We start from the raw sequence: 15272 nt of genomic DNA on the forward strand, positions 1-15272 counted from the left end.
CTCCTGAGGAGAAAAAGCAGTGTCCTTAGACTCTTGTCCAAGAGCAGGACGGTCACATCAGTGGGTCAAGTAACATGTCCTCAACCCGTTCCATGTAGTTCGGGAGAGAAATGTTTTTTAAAATCCTCAGAAGACTGTTTCAAGTTTAAGCAAGAATGTCCCCTTTCTCAGTGCTATTTCTCCTGCTTACAGAGCAGGTGGCTTGACACATAGTCACTTATCTGTGTCAGGGACAGAGATGACTGGAACGTGGCCATTGGGAATGTAAGTCTAGGAGAGGTGCTAATGCTTACCTGCTAGCACTTGGGAATCGTTTTCCCAAGGACGAAGAGCAGCGTCCTCTGTGGGCAGGACGCTTTATCTTCCAGGAGCATCACAGGGCCGGGGTGTCTGGTGTTTCCTGCAGGTCAGAGCAGCAGGGAGAGGAGGAGAAGGCATCTTAGAGCCAGTGTGTTTGCTCTGGCTCTGCCGCTGAGCCTGGGTCCAGGCTGGGCCGTCTGGGTTGCCATCCCCAAGGCTTCAGCCCCAGTCCGGGGGCCACAGCGGAGGCTGCTGGGAAGCCTTCTGCAGGTAAGGCCGAATATATGTAGATATGGGGTGGTACGGGGCACTCTCCTCCTGGTGTATTTGCTTGGGGTTCTGGGAGAGGGTGAGGGTTCTTGCCATTGGAAGGAGGGACCTTCTAATAGTAGAAGAGGTTGCATCGGGTCTGTTGCTCCTGGGAACATATGCACTGTCTCTGCACATCTATTCTTGCAGGAAAACCCGGAAGTCTTCGGCTACCTGCTGGGCACCATCGCTGCCTTTGGCTCCTGGGCATCCCGGATCCCCCTATTCTCCAATATCGTGAGACTGGGTTGGGGCTGGGGCTGGGGCTACAGGGCACCTTGGGGCATCAGGAGATCCTGGAGGTGTGATGTGTGATGTCCCTGTGAGGGGCACACATGTGTTTACGTTCTTTCTGAGGAGCCTGTGTATGACAGCATTGGGGGGAGTATGTGTGTGCGTGTGCGTGTGCGTGTGCGTGTGTGTGTGTGTGTGTGTGTGTATGTGTTTATGAAGGGCCATGGCTAAACAGTAGAGTCCTCAGACCTACAGGAACCTTCCAGGAAGGCTGGGCGTTTCTTCCTACAGGAAAAGGTCACAGGGGTGGGACAAACTTGAGGCTCACAAGAGACCAAGAAAGGCACGCGGTTAGCTACCCAAGGTCTCATCGGCAGATATTTCCAAATATCTGGGCTGAGGGAAGACTTACCAGCCAGGCCTGTTGATGCTGATGACCTGTCCCTGGGAGCTCTGAGTCCCATGGAAGACACAGATAGCGTGGTGGGGCTTTCCTTGCTCTCCCAATAGTGGAGGCAAGTGTTTGGGGTGGGAAGCAGGAGAGAAGGCCCCTGTGCTGTGAGGGAGTGAGGGCAGAAACCGTTCGAGCGAGCGTCAGGCTGCAGGTGGTTCATAGTGGTTGGGAGGGCGAGTGGGACCAGAGGAGGCAGCAGCTGAGGAAGGGCCGTGTGTACCCAGGGGAAGCCACCTATAGGACAGTGCCTGAGTGAGGTCTGGGGTTGGTGTAGAAACTGCCCTGCCAGGTTTTCTCCATAGAAGACTCTGCTGTAATGCCCCTGCCTCAGTGACAGGACCAGCACCATCCCTGACACTAGAAAATGAGCTGGGCCTGTCATTTAGCCTGAGGAGAACCATCTCCCCATGAGCACCATGCTTCAGAAGCAAGAGCTGGGTGGCAGGTGACTTGTGACTGTGTGCATCAGGAGCCTGGCTTTGCTTTGAGGCCTGAGCCCAGAAGTCCTGAGTCCTGTCTCCGGACTAAAAGAGGAGACAGAGATCCCCGCCTGGCTGCAGCAGCCTCTGGGTGAGCCTCCGGGGTTGGCTGAAGCATCACACGGCAGGGAGACCTTCCACGGAACAAGGGCAGTGTCCCTCTCTTAAGGCCCTGAGAAGCTTTCCGTGTGCTGTGGGAACCGTGCAAAGGGGCACCGTTAACCTCCAGCTCTGGAGCCAGGGGCCAGACCCACCCTCACATCCAGGTTCTCCACAGTTAGGTGCTGGACCGGTCTCTCTAGTCAGGGGCCTTTGGCAGATGGAGCCCAGAACCAGGGCTGGGGGACACGGGGGCGATGGAGCATTCCAGGCAGTGTCTTGCATGTTTGTTCTGTGCTGAGTGTTTATCCCCGGACCTCGCATGAACTAGGCAGGCAGTCTACCACAGAGCTGCACCCGCAGTCCATCTGAGTGTTCCTTGGGGATTTAAAACAAAAATGAGAGGAAATCAGCCAAAATACACTTTTCTCCTGAAATTTGTTCCATTCCTTAGCCAACGCCTAAATAGTTCTAAATACCACCACTTAGTAAGCAAAATATAAAAATCAGATTACATGTTTATATATATGTACATATACATATATAAACTTAAATAATATATATTATGTAGTTTAGTACATAGTCTTGTATGTGCATGTATGAATATATTTATATAAAATAACTTAAAATATTTATTAATTGGGGTGTTGGAGACTTGGCACATGTGTACCCTGACTTGTGGTTTTATGACCACAGGACAACTTTCTTTCTACCATGTAGGTATTCCATTCTTTCTTTCTACCACGTGGGTTCCAGGCATCAAACTTAAGTTGTCAACAGCATGGCTGGGTGGTGGTGGCACACGCCTTTAATCCCAGCACTTGGGAGGCAGAGGCAGGCGGATTTCTGAGTTCGAGGCCAGCCAGGGCTACACAGAGAAACCCTGTCTTGAAAATACAAAAAAAAAAAAAAGTTGCCAGCAGCAGGTGTCTTTGCCTGCTGAGCCATCTCACTGACCCTAAAGTGACCGTTGGCCTACAGACAACTACTAACATAAATACTGCACATGTTCCTTTTGTGAGCCAATATCTCCATTGTTCATCCTCTCAAAATGTCCCCTTGGCTTCACGACTTCATAATGTTGTCTCTCCCTCGATCTCCCTGGTTGGGGTGGTTCCACAGGGGAGTAGCTGGGTGTGGATCCCCAAACTCATTCTCCCTCACCTTCCCCCGCTGGCATTTCCAAGTTCCTACCCACTGTCAGAAGGGAGGGTCCCAGGTCTGCTCCCAGGAGTGCTCATGAGTGTCACGCATCCCTAGGTGTCACAGGGAGGTGTCAGGTGTTACAGGGTTCAGAAGAGAATCCGTACTCCTTGGGTGGAAACAGCAAGAAAAGGTCTCCCAGGTTAAGATTAGGCCAGGTTCTAAGGAGTTTGCCAGGCAAAAGTAGCAGCTTGAAGAACAGCTCGATCGATCGATCGATGCCTAGCAGAAGCGCCCTTTGTAAGTGGCGCGTATAGAGTGGCCTGCCATATGCCACCCAGAGATCCAGTGTCGCCCGCCCGGCCCCTCCTCTCTCTGCACAGTGTCGGGGGAAGTCACTCTCCTATATCCACCTGTGGACCCGGTTCCTGTCAGCTCTGGCTGGCCTCCTCTACGCCTCGGCCATTGTAGCCCACGACCAGCAGCCTGAATACCTCCTTCAGGCTACGCCCTGGTTCCTGATTTCCCTGGGCCGAGCTGCACTGGACCTTGCTGTATCCGCCCAGGCCCGGTGGCCGGGGAGGCTGGGGTGGGGGCTCTGTCCTACCTCCTGCACTCAAGTGTTTCAAGGGCAAGTGAAACTGAGCTGCTGGCTGGGGAACTCTCGGTGCTGACTGGCTGTGTTGGGAGAGGTTTTTGTTTGTTTGTTTGTTTGTTTGTTGTTTGTTTGTTTGTTTTGATTTTTGGATTTGGTTTTTTTCGAGACAGGGTTTCTCTGTATAGCCCTGGCTGTCCTGGAACTCACTCTGTAGACCAGGCTGGCCTCAAACTCAGAGGCCTCTGCCTCCCAGAGTGCTGGGATTACAGGCCTGCGCCACCAGCAGGAGAGTTTTTAAATTACCCAGAAGTCCAAGATCAAAGCAGCCCACTCTTAAAGGCTCTGCCCGAGAAGCTGCCCTCCTCCCTTCTCATAACCCGTGACTTCCAAATTCTCTAGCTGTGGCTTTATATTGCTTTTTCTTTTCTTTTTTTCTTTTATTAGATATTTTCTTTATTTACATTTCAAATGTTATTCCTTTTCCTGGTTTCCCTTCCCACTCCCCCCATCCCATCCCCTTCCCCCTGCTCACTAACCTACCCACTCCCCGTTCCCTGACCTAGCAATCCCTTACACTGGGGCATCGAGCCTTCACAGGTCCAAGGGCCTCTCCTCTCACTAATGTCCCATGAGGCCACCCTCTGCTACATATGCGGTTGTGCTTTTTCTTTTTGAGACAAGATTTTACTACTTCTCTAAATTCAAGGCTGGCCTTGAACTCCAGATTCCCCAGCCTTGGAAGTTCTGGGAGGCCAGGTGTGCACTACTACACTGGCATAGCTTCGTGACTTTAAGGTCTGCTCGTCGTCTTGTGCATTTCTGCACGTCTTCCCGTCTAAGAACTCCAGGCACAGCATGTAGGCTCACCGTAGTAATAATTCCCTTTAGCTCTCCTTTCAAATAAGGTCACAATCTGTGTTTGCACACAGACGCTCCCCTCCCCAGCGCGTGTGCTATCACTGTAAGCCATGTTTTCCAAATGTTTCCATCTCACTAGCATTTAGCAGGGAACAAAAGGAGAGAGAAAAATCGATCAGACTGTTTTCAAGATAGACTGTCCGCAGGTCCCGGGACAGGGCGCGGGGCAGGCTGCTCAGGAGGCAGGGGTGTGAAGAGCGCCACCTGGAGGCTGAAACTCTCCACTTCCCCTTCCTTAACTCGCTCGTCTCAGATCATCCTTCTGTCCTGCGTGATAAAGAGCAGAATGAGAGGAGCCTTCAGATTTGCTACTGCGGAAGCCAGAGAGAGTGCCGACACGCAAGCCCTTTTAACCTGTGCAGAGAAGGAAGAAGAAAACCAGGAGGCCAGGACTGAGGACAAGGTCTCTCTGGGTAGAAAATGTCTGGTTTGGTGGCGGGGTGTGCAGAGGAGGGAAGTACTGGGACTGGGGCTTCTGGACGTCTTTCTATACTCGGTCTCTTAAAAACTACTTTTTATGTCCAAAGCTCCGGCGAGTCTGAATACAATGGGATCCTCCTTTTTCCCGGTTGGCTTTAGCGTTGTTTTGTTTCGGTTCCTGAAGCCGGTCTTAGCCTGTGTGGTTGGATGTCAAGCAGTCTTGTTATTTAAGTAACTCACAGACCCACATACTGCTGGAGCGAGCATCTTAATTTTAAAACAACGTGGGTTTTCTAGGCTTCATTCGCAAAGTCGCTTTCGCACTTTCCCACGCGTCTCTGACATCATCACCACGTCCTGACGATTCCAGAGCCATCGGCGTGCTGAGTGTTTGCACATCTGTGTGACGCTGTCTCTGGAAACTTGTCCCAGGTCATAAGACCGATTTGTATTCGAGACCACGGTAGCCTGACTATCTGTGCTCGGAGGCTGGTCGTTCTAATGGCAGTGTTGCTTAGGACAGCGTCCAACATTTACAGCTGTAACTCACCCCTAGTCAGAGTCCATATGTATGAGGCAACTGCACTGTACCCCAACCTCTTGTCTATGCTTGATCCAAACTGGTGACTTCTTAGACACCACATCTGACTCTAACTGGGGCAATGCATCTTTATCAGAAGACCAGCATTCCAAATCATTATGGAAGCTTATAGGAATCTTAAGACAAATTTTGGGGAACTAAGGCGGTGTCACCTGCTCCTGGGCTCCTCAGCACTTCAGGCCCCTTTTACAGGGCAAGGACCGCAAAGGAGGCTGGGATGCCTTTATTTATAGGACTTGAAAAGGGGAAAATAAAAAAAAATAAAAATTAAGACATTCTAAATAAAAATTAGGACATTCTAGGCTCAACAATGCAGCCTGAGCCAACTAAAAACAGGATTGGTTATTTAGGCTCCCGGATCTGAGTTTGCAGTAAAGTCCCCACCCCCACCCAGAGGAGAGAATGGGTGGGTTATTTCCTCCACTGTAGCAACTGAGGTAAAATTGTGCCTCAGCAGACAGCTCGCAGTACAGAGGTCTGTGTGACCCTGGACAGGCAACAAGAAGCCTTTGGGTATCTGCCATGATGCTGTAAGTGTGTCCAACATTGTGACCTTGTCACCCCCACTTGTCATCCACAAAGTAAACACTTGAGAATCATACAATTAAATTACAAACAAGACAAAACAACAAAACCCACGCAAAAATAAGCCTAGCAGTGTTTAAGTAAAGCCAAGATCCTGTGACACCACAGGATCTTGTTCACTCCCGGTTAGTGTTGACTGTGCCCAGTAAGGTCAAGATCCTGTGGTGCGTGTTCACTTCCGGTTAGTGTTGACTGTGCCCAGCATACCTGAGCATACCTGCTGATAGCAAAGTTTTAAAAGTGTGGCCTCTGGACCAGATGTCCCTCCTCGAAAACCAAGGGTGGCTTCTAGCAAGCTTTTCCCAAGCTAATACTCAGGCCAGAACCACTGCCTTGAATCAGACTTTACTCCACGCCTGCTGGGGTGGCTCCCAAATTCCGAGCATGTGAAGATCCCTGGGAAGCAGCTTTTTCTGAGGCAGGGTCTCACTGCATATCCCTCGCTGGCCTAGAACCCACAATGTAGGTCAGGCTGGCCACGAACTCACCGAGATCACCAGCCACTGTCTCTTGAGTTCAGGACTAAAGGCGTGCACCACCACGTCTGGCTTAATCGTTCTTTTGAATATGAGACCTTCCTTTTAGAAGGTGCCTTCTGGCATTACAGTGTCTCCCCCTTGCCTCTGTTTCCTTTTCGAAGAACTCAGATTGGGTGCCTCTGACCAGCCTGTCGCACTGCAAGCCCCTGAGGACGATGACAGCCGTCAGTCGTTACATGGAGCTGACCATTGAGCCCGCACAGCAGGTGAGCGCTCTGGGTCACTGCTGGGTATCCAGAATGGTGAGGAGAAAGCCTGGCAGGCTTCCTGAAAGAGATGGTACTTAAGCTGCTGGGATCCAGGGTTGGGGGGAGGTGCTGATGGAAGGGAAAAAGTTCTTTTCTCTCCGCTTTCTTAGGCACCATGGCTAAGGACTGTGACTCAAGCTGATAAAAGAGAAAGAATCTTTTCAGTTACCCATAATGGGTGTTTACAGAGAAAAATGTGGTTCAAAAACCACATTTTCTAAACCACTGCAGGCTGAGGAAAAATGCCTGGGGCTTGTGAAGTTGGGGGCAAGTTAGGAAAGGAGAGAGAGGGACCCAGGGCAGTTCAGGGTTGTCTTCTGATGCAGCGAGAGTCTCGAGAGTCTCGGGTGACAGCTGAGCCTGGGGGGGGGGCAGGGGAACAACCCAGAAGTTTCCTCTGCAAACGTGAATTACCAGACTGAAGGGGAAATGTATACCATCGGCCTGTTTTTAAGATTTTAGTTTTGCCAGGCTGCTTAGTCCCAGCACTTGGGAGGCAGAGGCAAGTGACCTCTGGGTTTGAGGCCAGCCTGGTCTACAAAAAGAGTTCCAGGACAGCCAGGGCTACACAGAGAAACCCTGTCTCAAAAAATAAAACCAGATTTTAGTTTTTACTTAAGTGTTTTTCATTGTATCTTTCCTCAGAGATGCTACCTTTTGACTTAAAGACATTTTCATACCAGTGTATGCTGTGTGTATGCTGTATGTATGCTGTATGTTTTCTGTGTGTATGCTGCATGTTTGCTGCATGTATGCTGTATGTAGCTGTGTGTATGCTGTGTGTATACTGTATGTATACTGTATGTTTGCTGTATGTATGCTGTATGTATGCTCTGTGTATGTTGTGTGTATGCTGTATGTTTGCTGTGTATATGCTGTATGTATGCTGTATGTATGCTGTATGCTTGCTGTATGTATGCTGTATGTAGCTGTGTGTATGCTGTATGTATACTGTATGTTTGCTGTATGTATGCTGTATGTATGCTCTGTGTATGCTGTGTGTATGCTGTATGTTTGCTGTGTATATGCTGTATGTATGCTGTGTGTATGCTGTATGTATGCTGTATGTATGCTGTATGTTTGCTGTATGTATGCTGTATGTAGCTGTGTGTATGCTGTGTGTATGCTGTATGTATGCTGTATGTTTGCTGTATGTATGCTGTATGTATGCTCTGTGTATGCTGTATGTTTGCTGTATGTATGCTGTGTGTATGCTGTATGTTTGCTGTGTGTATGCTGTATGCTTGCTGTATGTATGCTGTATGTATGCTGTGTGTATGCTGTGTGTATACTGTATGTTTGCTGTGTGTTCTCCATCCTCTGTATTAGTACTTGATGCATTGCTGAGACATTCAGGAAGATAGGGTTTATTTTGGCTCAGAGTTCGAGGCTGCCGTCCATCATGGAGAGTTCGAGGTAGCTGGTGACTGGCACCCACAGCCAGGAAGCAGGGAGGGAGAGGGGATGCTTGTGTTCCCTCCCTCCCTCTGCTCCCTCCCTCCCTCCCTCCCTCCCTCCCTTCCTTCTTCCCTCTCTCCCTCCCTCCCTCTGCTCCTGCAGTTCAGGACCCACCCCAGGAACAGAGCTGTCCTCTCTCAGGGTGGCGCTTCCCGCTGAGCCGACCTACCTTCACATGCCTGCCCAAGAGACTTGTTTTCGAGGTGACTCTAGGTCCTATCAAGTTGACAGTCAGTATTAGCCACCCGGCCCTACCCTCTCCCCGCCACCATTCCCTTTTGTTTCCTTGGGCGGTTTTACTTCTATGGGACAGTTTTATTTATATGCTCACGTCATATATGCATACATAACTGCGTGTGTCTTTATAAAATCAAGGAACCTCACAGAGAGGAAGCATGTCATAATTCACCTTCCTGAGACTGACCTTGATCCTCTTAAAGGGATCATCGCAAGTTGTCTCTGTTTTCCTGCAGATGGCCCTCTTTCCTTGTACTGGTTCTGCCATGTATATAGGCTATATAGTCTCTATTTATGAAGCTGTTGTGGGACACCTGGGTTGGTTCCATAACTTAGCTACTGTGCAGGGTGCAGGTGTCTCCGCACGACACACTGACCACAAGTCTTTCAAGACCTAAGCACCAAGAGTGCTGTAGTTGGATGCGTGCTAAGTCTAATTTTAGTTTCCTGAGAGTGTTCCACACTGAGTTCCTGGTGGCTAGACTAGTTTAGATTACCACCTGTAGATATATATGGGTTCCCTTTTGTTGGTGACTTTGTTAGAATTTGTTCTTTTTCATTGTCTGTCTGTGTATGTGTGTCTGTTTCTCTCTCTCTCTCTCTGTCTCTGTCTCTCTCTGTGTGTGTGTGTATGTGTGTGTGTGTGTGTGTGTGTGTGTGTGTATGCGCACGAGCGCCACAGTGAGGCCAGAAGAAGGCGTTGGACTAGGAGTTTTAATCGATTGTGAGCTGCGATGTGGGTGCTTTGGGTCTGAGCCTAGGTCCTCTAGAAGAGCAGCACACATAGACATCCTTAGCCACTGAGCCATCTCCCCTCCCCTGGCCTAGTGTTTGTTTTCTTAATGACAGCCATTCTGACTGGGGTGAGGTAGACTTTCAGTGTAGTTTTTAGTTAAGATTTCTCTGAGGTTGAGTAAGTCCTTGTATGTTTATCGATCGCTTATATTTCATCTTTTGTGGACTGCACATTTCATTAGAATATTTGTTGATTGAGTTTATGTCTTGTTTAGTTTTTTCAGATCTTTGTATATTTTATGTGTTAATGTCAGATGTATAGATGGTTAATATTATCATGATATGTTCCAGATAGTAATGTCAACTAGCAAAGACTTTTCTCCCCTTCAGTAGGCTGTCTCGTTACTTGGTTAACCATTTCCTCCATAGCTCCAAAGTTTTTTTAACTTCATGAAGTTCCATTTATCAACCCCTGAAAAGAAAATTCAGGAGTCCTGTTCAGAAAATCCATGCCTATGTTGTATTTTAAAGTATTTTACCTACATTTCCTCTAAGAATTTCAGTTTCAGATCTTACCTTAAGGGCATTTGTCCATTTGGGGGTGGTGTTCTTCATTCTGCTGGTTTCTCTTTTTCTTTGAGACAGTGGAGGCGGGGGCTTCCTACGGTGTAGCTACTGTGGGGGGAGGGGCTCCCACCGTGTAGCTGTAGCTGGCCTGAAACTTGTTACATAGACCAGACTGACCCGAGATCCCTCACATCCACATCATTCTACACAAGGGACTTGAGCGGCCTAGGTTTCTGTATCCGTGGGAGTCCCAGACGGAGTCCCCTCAGCTCTGAGGAATGACTGTACTTTAGGGCAGTTATAAGATGGCAAAGAGTCTTCACTGTTTCTGTTGGCTTTTAATTTAAAATGATCTATATACAGAAGACACATGTTTGGGTCCCTCCCAGAATGCAGTGTGTGTGAAAGATGAAGAAGAGACAAGGACAGGGCCACCAGCTGTAGTGTCTAGTGTCAGTCTAAGGGTAGTGACCGCTGGGGAGGCTCCGGGGCTGAGCACAAGGTCACCTGTGCATGTTTGAAGCATCACTAGGCGGCAGATACGCAGGGAGAAGTCACTAGAAGCAAGATGGTCTCGAAAAGAGGTGGCGAGACTTTGGGCTGAGGCTGAGGCAGACAGGGAAGCAAAGGGTTGTAAGTAGAGTTGGGGAAGGGACCGCAGGGCTCTAGGTCCTCAAGGGGAAGAGGGTGGGGAAAGAGATGACAGGAAGTTCATCCCCTTTATCCCACTATTCTAAGATTTCTTGGGCAGGTCACCGGTGACTTCCAAGTGGCTGAATCCTCAGTCACTTCAGCCTGACTGAGTCTCACTTGGCCCCCAGAGCTGATTCTGTGGCCCCAACACTGTTTTCTGCCACTTCGCACTGAGAACAAGTTTCGTTGTTAGTGTGCCCTTAAAGTGGGATTGCCCCACCCTGACAGGGAGTGCTCCCTCCTCCCAGTGTGCTTCTGCAGACCCCACTGCAGTTCCTCTGCCCAGTCCTCCTTCACGCTGACTCTGAGGAGGCGTCCGTCCGTTCCTCTCCCCTTACTTCCAGTCCCAGATGCCCAGATGCCCCACACAGTGCCCCACATGGTGCCCCACACGATGCCCCACACGGTGCCCCAGATTCCCCTTTCTTCCCCTTGCCCACCCTCTTTCCACCCAGGCCATTTGCTGGTCCTGAAAATGCTTCTTTTAAAATAGCCAATGAGGGTCCTAGAGAGGTGCTCTGTGGCTAAGAGTAGTAACTGTTCTCCCAGAGCCCTCTGGGAGTCTACATGGTGGCTCACATCGACTCTAATTCGTGCTTAAGGGGATCGGATGCCCTCTTCTGGCCTCCAGGAACACAAGCAGTGCACACATGACTGCAGACCAAATACTTGTACCTATGAAATAAGAAAATATATTTTAAAATATAGTTAATGAAACCTGTACTGGAGAGGTGAGGCAGGAGATTGCTCCAATTTCAAAGTCAGCCTGGGCCACACAATGAGTCCAACTCCAGGGACAGGTGAAACCCTGCAACAAAGACAACAAAAACAGTGTCTGTGCTATCTATTAGCAATCCAGGCTGTGCACACACTGTCTCTAAAGGGAGGGGCAAAGGCAAACAGCTGTCCAGCAGCTGATACTCATCCTGTTCCAGCCTGCCGTCTCCACCAGCAACCAGAGGGCTTGCTTGGTTTTACTCTGCTTTTGGTCTGTATTTTGGTTTTGCTTTTGGGGTATTTTGTTGTTGTTGGTTTGGTAGTTGCTGTTTATTTATGGAGGCAGGGGATGTCTGTAGGTTAAGCTGTTCTAAAACTCAGATCCTTCTGCCTCATCCACTGGGGTTATAGGTATGTGCCACCCTGCTGGGCAGGAATGCTCTTTTACAAGTACAACTTACATTTTTCAAAAGGTTCTTCATTTGTGTGTGTGTGTGTGTGTGTGTGCATCTGAGGCGTGTATATGTACCACCACACGTGAGCAGGAGCCCATGAGTCAGGAGAGGGTGTCAGACCCTCTGGAGCTGTAGTTACAGGGTAGCTGTGAGTCCTCGTACAGGTGTACTTTGACCAGTGGTGTGGCCCCTGCCCCGCTATGTGGTAGACACAGGACTCAGAGGACTTGGGGCCTAGGAGCTAGGCCCCAACCCAACCCTTTGCTGGGTTATTTAGATGTTGGTTGTGAATCCCTCTGCCAATGAGAGAATCAAAGCGTGAATTTACAGTGACGAGCCCACTTCAGCCATGAAAGCCTTCTTCTGACCAGAGGGGAAGGAGAAGGGGAGTGGGGAGGGGGCGGGGAGAGGCTGGGGGTGTCTTAGGAACGATGACTTTTTTTTTTTTGACCACAGACACAATTTTTATTTGACAATTAAAATTTAATGAAATGGCAAAAATACTAAGTAAAACTACTTTCAAGACCTGAATATAAGACATGATACTAAAAATATGGAACGCTTCACGAAAGGAACGATGACTTTTTTTTTGGTTTTTTCGAGACAGGGTTTCTCTTTATAGCCCTGGCTGCCCTGGAACTCACTCTGTAGACCAGGCTGGCCTCGAACTCAGAAATCCGCCTGCCTCTGCCTCCCAAGTGCTGGGATTACAGGCGTGCACCACCACCCGGCAGGAACGATGACTTTTAAATCACAGCACTTATGAGAAAAAAAGTCGCAGAAGCCTTTTCTGGCCTGGGACCTGGCCTGGGATTGGTTTATTGCTTGCTTGGCGTGCACCTGAAGCCCTGGATTCCACCCCCAGAACCACACACACACACAGAGAGTAGCGTGGAATTGTGTTCCTCTCCGGTCACCTCATGCCTCTGTGTTTCCTAGGGAACCACCCTCCCCAGCTCCTCCCTCTCTGTCCTCTACCCACCCACCAGTGAGTTTCCCCCAGCGTCTTCCACCAGAGGGCGAGAGGCCCTTCTGAGGCACCGGCCGTCCAACCGGCATCCCCCTGCAGCAGACTTGACTGACCGTAACTGAAACAGCACAAACGGCATTGACCTGGTCCTTATAACACTGGCCCAAGCCCTTGCCGTAGATTAAATTCAGTGCTGACCCTTGATGTAGTCTTCTCATTTTACGGCCTAGGAAACAGGCACGGGGTGACTCAGGACCTCTGGAAGAGCAGTCAGTCATCTGTCCCGTCCCATAATGCTACTCTTAGCAACCCCTCCCCCAGAGCTCATCATATAGAACCACGTCTAAGGCATATTGTTAAGTGGAAATAAAGCCTGTGAGAGACTACAGAGTGTGCTACCCTCTGTAGCAGAAGTAGGGGGCACACATATGTGTGCACGTGAGCGTGTGCACGTGGAATGTCTGGAAGGACCCAGGGAGCATGAGTGCCACCATCTTTGGATGCTGAGGGATAATAAGGGTCTGAGGGACACCGCAGCCTGCACACTTGTGCCTGTGGAATACTGACGTGCAGGAATGCTTCGCATGCTGGGAAGTGACGTAAACCAAGAACCGCTGCCCACGCTTTCCTTCACTCCTTGCAGGCAGGCTGCAGTGCCACCAGGCTGCCCGGTGACGGACAGACGACCACTGGAGATGCCTGCTCGCAGGAGCCTCCCTCCTACCCCCCCATCCAGGTCATCCAGGCCAGAGTGTCCTCCAGCAGCTCCTCCGAGGTCTCCTCCATCAACTCCGACCTGGAGGTACGGGGTTGCCCTCGGGGACAGTGCACGGGCGTGTCATCCACCGACACTTGCTGGGGCCGCCTTGAGATCGAACTGCTTTGTAACCCTGCCTTATTAACCTCGAAACTGCTAATCGTGAATGAAGCTCTCTGCATGGCTGTGGAGGGGCTTTTCAAGCTTGGCAGGACTCAAAACGATTTCACGGTTGGGCTGGTCAGGGAAACGCTGAATACTGAGGTCCAGTTCTCATAGACGGCTTGCACGTTCAGGGCCTTCCTACAGAAGACACGGGAAGCATGAGTAATCGATCTCTTAAAATCCTCAGTGCTATAGTTTAGGATTGATGATTTAGGCTGTAACGTCAGGTCTCATGAGTTCAAATCCAGCCTGGGCTATATAAGAACGCATTAGAAGGAAAGGAGAGAGAGGGAGGGAGGGAGGGAGGGAGGGAGGGAGGGAGGGAGGGAGGGAGGGAGGGAGGGAGGGAGGCAAGCAGGCGGCTTGGTACCAGTGTTTCCAAGTCCATTTGACCATAAAAGAATTTCTTTACCCCAAAAGACAGGCCTGTAGCGCTGATGCTGACCTCACAGGCAGGAGCGTGCTTGTGTAGCTAAACAAAATGTACATCGTATCAGGGATGCACAAACTCCGATGTGTCCTGGGCTCTGAGTACCCTGCCCTGTTCAACCCCCATTCAGCAAGTCAGTTTCCATTTGTCTGAGGACAGAGGAGATTGAGGGCAACCCGGGCTCACATGTATGTCAGAGAATGATGCTGTCTGGCATTTTTGGTGAAGGAATGACTTGAGTTTTGTGTCCCAACCTTTTGTGTGTTGAAATCCCATCTGTGAAATGATGGTAGTAAGCAGTACGTTAGTGTTGATTTGTGGTAAGCAGTACGTTAATGTTGATTTGTGGTAAGCAGTACGTTAATGTTGATTTGTGGTGTGGGTTTAGTTTGATTTTTTTCCCCATTCCCTTTTTCCCTTTTGCTCCAGCCCCCACTTGCTCTGGGCCTTGGTTTGATTTTTAATGCCCTTATTTGGCAAAATAACATCATCTACCCAGAGTCTGAAGATTAGTCAGACTTATACAGGACTCAAAAATTCCAAACCTAAAAAAAAAAAATTCCAAACCTCAGAACTTCTGACTGGGGGTAAACCAGATTCCTTAGTGTGATTTTCCAGGCATTTCCAGCCGGGGTACCATGCTATCTCTGCTCATATCTAGCGTACTGTCCTGGTCATTTTCTTTTCTGTCCTAGGCTCCATTTCCATGGGTTAGAATTCTATCCAGAGGCCGGCTTGTGTGACCCTCCCCTCAGAGCCAGTGGCTCCCTCCCCCTATTGTTCACTTTCCTGCCCACCCTCCACAGGTGGCCTGGTGTACCACCTGCTATTCATCTGTCCCTCACACCCTCAGCAGCTGCTGGCTGCACTGGGTGGGAGTTAGGGCTTGCACACCTGTTGAGGCCATATTCCTAACCTGAATCTGACACTGTGTGGGACACTGAGAATCCTGGAGCCGGCAGTCTCCGCTGAGGCCTGTGGCTACAGGGACTGGCAGAGTGGGGCCAGGGCAGAGCAGAGACACCAGGGCCCGCCCGTGGGGGCGGAGGAGGGGAATATTTACCCTCTGGAAATGGAGGCCTCTTGCTCCGTCCATAAGCATCGGGCAGCACCGGTCTCCAACATTGCCGGAGGCTGCCCTGGCGGCTGGCCTGGGCTGTT

General features: G+C 49.9%; 1 protein-coding gene across 3 annotated transcripts in view; it reads left to right on the forward strand.

Moving 5' to 3' along the window:
* Tmem44 (transmembrane protein 44) overlaps positions 1-15272 on the forward strand; it is a 35492-nt gene that overhangs the window by 5736 nt on the left and 14484 nt on the right. For all 3 annotated transcript variants that reach the window (XM_052158258.1, XM_052158259.1, XM_052158257.1), the window contains exons 4-9: positions 407-570; positions 760-846; positions 3402-3572; positions 4788-4937; positions 6781-6885; positions 13403-13561. In XM_052158258.1, coding sequence (XP_052014218.1) covers positions 407-570; positions 760-846; positions 3402-3572; positions 4788-4937; positions 6781-6885; positions 13403-13561 — 836 coding nt within the window. The remainder of the gene's footprint in view (positions 1-406; positions 571-759; positions 847-3401; positions 3573-4787; positions 4938-6780; positions 6886-13402; positions 13562-15272) is intronic.

The sequence above is a fragment of the Apodemus sylvaticus genome, chromosome 15 (genome assembly GCF_947179515.1).
Source record: "Apodemus sylvaticus chromosome 15, mApoSyl1.1, whole genome shotgun sequence".
NCBI lineage: Eukaryota > Metazoa > Chordata > Mammalia > Rodentia > Muridae > Apodemus > Apodemus sylvaticus.